The sequence below is a fragment of the Hypanus sabinus genome, chromosome 9 (assembly GCF_030144855.1).
Source record: "Hypanus sabinus isolate sHypSab1 chromosome 9, sHypSab1.hap1, whole genome shotgun sequence".
In the NCBI taxonomy this organism is placed as follows: Eukaryota; Metazoa; Chordata; class Chondrichthyes; order Myliobatiformes; family Dasyatidae; genus Hypanus; species Hypanus sabinus.
In genome coordinates this window covers 95,970,263-95,975,718 of record NC_082714.1, presented here as the reverse complement: position 1 = coordinate 95,975,718, position 5,456 = coordinate 95,970,263, and the positions used below count along the sequence as shown (strand labels likewise).

The following is a 5,456-nucleotide window of genomic DNA, read 5'->3' as shown; positions in this document are numbered from 1 at the left end:
AATGCCTTCTGAGAAACCACCCACAAAGCCATCAATTCCTCCATCCAGGTCAGTGACATATAATAAATTTAAAAAAAAATCAGCCCCATCAGAGACTCTGTGTAACACGACTGTCACCATCTGCCGACCTGTGAAGGCTCATGTTATTCTGCTTTTTGCCTCCTTTTAATCGGCCAGTGCTTTCCCCATGCTAGCATCTTTCTTGCAATACCACTGGCTCTTAATTTGTTACGCAGCCTCATGTGTGGTACCTTGTCAATTTCTTCTGAAACTCCAAGTGCACAACACCCACCGATTCTCCATTGTCTACCCCGCATGTCATATCTTCAAAGAATTCTAGAAGACATGTCAGATAATATTTCCCATAAGGACACCACGCTGCCTCTAAACTACTTTATCATGAGCCGCCAAGTACCACGAAACCACAACCTTAACAATCGATTCCAACATCCTTCCAACTATTGACGTCAGACTAACTGGCCTATGTTTTTCTTTCTTCTGCCTCTCTCCTTTCTTAAAGAGTGGAGTGACATGTGCAATTTACCATTCCTCCGGAACTAGGCCAAAATCAATTTATTCGTGCAAGATCATTGGTAATGTCTCCACAATCCCTTCAGCCACCACTTTCAGGGCCCCTGGGTGAAACTAACTTGTCCAGGTGAGTTATGTACATGCAGACCGTTTATTCCTCCGAGATGATTGTCCCTGGGAATGCCAGGTTCACAGACATCTGCCCCCGACCCTCTGGAATATCCGGCCTCCTGCCACTGTTTTCCACGGTGAATTTAGACGAGGTATCTCATAGTAGGCTTATCAATAAGATCATAATTTTGCGATGAGATTGTCAATTGGATATAAAATGGGTTTGTTGAAAAAATGTCAGTATGACAGTGAAGTGTAACTTCAGATAGAGTAACTGTCTATCACAGAGATCTAACCCAGATTCCGTGCGTTATATAATTATATTCCTCTTCTGCGAACTTTTAAATATTCCTCTGACAGAACTATTGCGCAAGGAACCAGACCGCGCGTCTCAACAGCGACGCATTGGAAATGGAGTAGACACTTCCCATCGGATGTGCTCAGATCACTTATTCAGGTGGTTAAATAAGCTATTGCCATTACCACTCCCCCCACCCACCACACCCACGAGATGTACGGTAATTAAAAGGGGGCAGAACAGTGGGCTCTTGAAGCTATGAGACTTATGCGTGAATGGATTGAGCGAATCAATAACTCAGATGCAGGCAAAACCCAAGCTACGGGGAACCAACATTACAGTGTCCCACTCACGGTGGGAGGTAAGAGTTTGCTCAGAGAGTGGCCGATATGTGAACACGATGACGTCAGGGAGTGGTTGGGGCCCAGAAGAAGTCTATGTTTAAGGATTTGCCGGATAAACAAGTGTGGGGGGCGGGATAGAAAGAATATAAGCAGAGGAACAGGTGAAGGTGGGAGGTGCAATTCTACACTGCCGAACGAGAGAACAGCCTCACGTCAGCCATTACTATCTGGTTTGCTGCAGCATTCCCTGACAAAACATTGCCTGATAAACTGAATATGTCTTTGGCTACAGTCGACCAGCACTGGAGGACTTGCATGTGTCCCAGACAAAGAAGCGGGCAGGAAAACATCATTGCCGACACTACGCACCTTGCAAACTGATTTTTCTCCCCCAAAAAAATGACCTAGAGAAGAGTGTTTTAAAACTATCGAAACAAACATTTCACTCCATCTCCATCACTATAAAAATATTTTCCCCCAGGCAATCAAGTGATTCTGCGAATGCTGGAAATTTGGAGCAGCAGATGCAGAATGTTGGAGGAACTCATCAGGTCAGGGAGCATCTGTGGAAAGGAATAAACAGTCGACGTTTCGAGCCGAGAGCTTTCCATAGATCCAGCCAAACATGATGATTTCCTCCAGCAATTTGACTGTGTTACTTTCTCAGGTTATGAATCTGATCAACCATTTGTAGCAACCCACACTCCTCTATCTGTTATCCCAGTGACTGCAATGAACTGTAAATATATTTAATCTTGCTTTATGTGTTGCTTACATTGCACATAGATGCTGCTATTTATGTAGTTGTGCACATTTCATTCCATAAGCTGATTTTTAACTTTATTTTCATATAATTAATCCTTTTAATTCTTGAATGCCCTGTTTCATGTAACGCCAACACATCACAGCAAATTCCTAATGTATTGAACTGCATACGGTAAATAACGTTGATTATTGATCCTTGAAGGTGGAGTACACAGAGATCGGCATTGATAAGCAGGGACGGATAATCCGTTTGAACTGTCTTGACTGTAAGTCTATGTACGGTAGTTCAAGCTCGTCATGTTACTCGCTACTAATTCATTCAAGGCATAAAGAGCAGTTGAGTAAAGCGAGACCAACTGTAAACCCGCCGCTGAGTTGGCTCTTTATTAAGTGCTGTGTTACAAAAGTCAATCACAATACGGTCATTGTATCCTGGTGAATCTCTCCCCATTCTATAAAAAGCAGAAGATTAGACACAGCATAGTGAGAAACATTCTACATAGTATCACTCGTCGCAAACGATGCGCATTCAAAACATTCATCTTTGAATTTATTAAACATTTTCTTAGTTCCCAGAAATTGATATTTACGGCAGAATTACATTGCAGAAGGCGGCTGCACAGCCCCAGAGCGGGTTTCACTGCGTTCGTGAGCTGCCACCCGGCGGGGCCTCACTGCCCACAGGCGGACCAAGAGATGGTGTTGCGCAGCGGCGAGCTCAGCGAGCTGTGACTCACGCTGCAGGAATAGCTCGAGCCCTTGTTCCAGGCAGCGACGGGAACCCGCAGGTAACTGCTCAGTCTGTAGGTCTGGTCGGTGTCCGTGGACACGGCGCTAGTCGTCACGTCACTCTCTGTCTCGACGCCATCCACGCTCCAGCGCAGCGCGACCAAGCCAGGCTTAAAACCGCTCACGAGGCAGGATAGAGTGGCAGAACCCGAGCCAGTCTCCTCCGAGGAGGGAGGCAGGAGGAGAACCGAGGGCTTTCTGCTCTCGCTACCTGTGTGAGAAAGGTGGTGGGAGGAGGAGGCAAATATTATCATTAATGTGTGCATTTCCTAAACAGCGTCACCCACTGACTGAACTCCCGACAGAGCATGATCACAATGCACTAACTATACAATCAACGAAAAGTTGGGCACAGAATGCGACCATTCGACCCATCGACAGATGCTAGCATGGAATTGGTGGCCATCCTCAAGCCTGGTACTGGTGAATTGTTGCCCACCCCTTAGGTCAGGTCTGGTAATTTCCACGCATTTCGTGCTATACTGGTGGTAATGGTCTCTTTGCTGAGGGCGGTACCTGGGGTGTTACAGGGGTTGGGGGGAGACCCCAACTAATCCCCAAATCTAATTTCTATCTATAATGTATTTACGGATATTTCAGTTTAGCTGTTCATAGACGGGAGCGCCCTGGGATTGGAGTGGTTTGGACGATTGACCTCTCTGAAATTTAGGGTTGGAATAAGAAGAAGGGGTTAACGGGTTAAAAGACCGGACTTTCGAGTCTTGCTGCGTCGTGTGGGAAATTTCAAAGGATGAACCAAAGGTGGAATTAATTCGACAGATTGAGACTGCGGCAGTGTAGAGCCAGCCAGCAGTACGATTGAAATGGGGAATTCGTCGGAAGCGTGATTTGATATAAAACGTGAGGATTACTTACTCTTTATCTCCAGGATCGTCCCCGGACCATAGAACCAAGCACTATCCCACACTCTGCAGTAATAGACGGCCGAGTCGCCGGGTTCCAAGCTGCCGATGGTCAGGATGTGACTGTTGGTGGAGGTGTCTCTGGACGGTTGGAAACGTTCTGTGATGCCGGGTCCTCTGAAAATGCTATTATCCGATCTATGACCTATCACCCCCTCCGGTCTCCTCCCGGGATGATGTCGGTCCCACCCAATATAGGTACCTGCAACTTTTCCATTCTGTATCCGACACTCTAAGCGGGCAGTCTGTCCCGCGGAGACAGGACCGGACACTGGGTTCTGATTGAGGACTGGGACCGCCAGGATACCTGCAGTAAGACAACAAAATTACAGGGTGACTTGCAGTTGTCAGAAGTGTTATCGATCACCGAAGACTCGCAGAAAACTGTCTTTCAAAGTTTCAACGAATTTCTTTGCGGATAATTCGTGCGTTAACAAACCCGTCTCTCACCTGGTAAATGGACCACTAGAGCCCACAGGAGATGCAGAACTGGCGACATTCCTTCGGTCAGTGAGCGTCCTAACGTCCAGCCGTGCGCTGTTGTGCAAACACCCGGAGCGGCTCCGGTTCTAGTGTCTGCAAATTGGACACTCCGGCCTCTTTATTAATCGGGGATGTTAATGAGTAGGAGGGGGCAGAGACATGTTGGGGGCGGAGACTAACCACCTGTCCTCTGGAATCCATTTCTTGCGAATGACCGTTAAAATATTAACACATTCTTCAATATATTTTTATTTTGCTATGTTATATCAAACGTCCAAATCAATCCAATCTGATGAATATCTAGGAAAGGCATTGGGGTTGGCATGACTTTAGACATTCTATTGACGGCTGCATTCAGCAACATGTAGCTAATGTCTGCCTCAGCGACCGACCAAGCCTGTTTGAGGCACAAAATCCCTGTAACCGTCTTCAAAACAGACTGATAAATTTATTGGCCCGGTTCCTGCTTTGGGAAAACCTATGTCATAAACATGCTGTTACTTTTCTTTTACTGTCGGGATTTAAATAAAACTGATCGCTAATATTCATAAATACCAGACGGCTCATGGTCAAAGTTTAATGTTTAAAATAAAGTTATTATCAAGATTCATTTCCTTGTATGCATTCATAGTAGAGCAATAACGTACAATAGAATCAATGAAATACTACACAGAAAGACTGGCAAACGTTCAGTGTGCAAAAGAAAACAGACTACGAAAATACAAAAACTATCAATAATAATATTCATTATTAATAAGGAAATGTATAATAATTAGAGAGAATGAGTAAAGCAAAAGTGCAATTGAATCGATGAAAACCTACACACAAAGAATGACAAGTCATCAATTCGCAATAGACAAACTGAGAATATGCAACAATAATAGTAATAATAAATCTTATTATTAAAAGAGGAAATTGAATAATTTTGGAACGCAAGCAAGTTTTACATCGTCGCGATGGTAACAGACAGATAGACTGATAGATAAATAATGTTGAGGACCTTTAAATTGTTTAACCTGGGTCAAACGTTTTGTGTAGCCTTCCACAAGGTTCTCACAATAAATTGCTGGGATTTTGTTGCATTCCTCCAGATAGAAGTGGTATAACTGAGTCAGGTTTGTAGGCCTCCTTGCTCGCACCCGCTTTTTCAGTTCTGCTCACAAATTTTCTAACAGATTGAGGTCGGGGCTTTCTAAGGCTACTCGAATACCT

At 44.7% G+C, this 5,456-nt stretch overlaps 1 protein-coding gene across 1 annotated transcript; it reads right to left on the bottom strand.

Moving 5' to 3' along the window:
• Positions 1–2,681: 2,681 nt before the first annotated feature.
• LOC132398881 (immunoglobulin lambda-1 light chain-like) lies at positions 2,682–4,272 on the bottom strand. The gene is made up of 3 exons (XM_059978714.1): positions 4,212–4,272; positions 3,715–4,068; positions 2,682–3,049 (listed from the first exon to the last, which is right to left on the bottom strand). Exons 1-3 carry the CDS (start codon positions 4,258–4,260, stop codon positions 2,721–2,723), a joined length of 732 nt encoding a protein of 243 aa, XP_059834697.1. The 5' UTR covers positions 4,261–4,272; the 3' UTR covers positions 2,682–2,720.
• Positions 4,273–5,456: the final 1,184 nt, after the last annotated feature.

Coding starts and splice junctions, on each gene's coding strand:
- LOC132398881 (XM_059978714.1), bottom strand. CDS start 4,260: ATGTCGCCAGTTCTGCATCTCCTGTGGGCTCTAGTGGTCCATTTACCA. Junction 4,069..4,211: donor TCTAGTGGTCCATTTACCAG/GTGAGAGACGGG, acceptor GTCTTACTGCAG/GTATCCTGGCGGTCCCAGTC. Junction 3,050..3,714: donor GACGATCCTGGAGATAAAGA/GTAAGTAATCCT, acceptor TTTCTCACACAG/GTAGCGAGAGCAGAAAGCCC.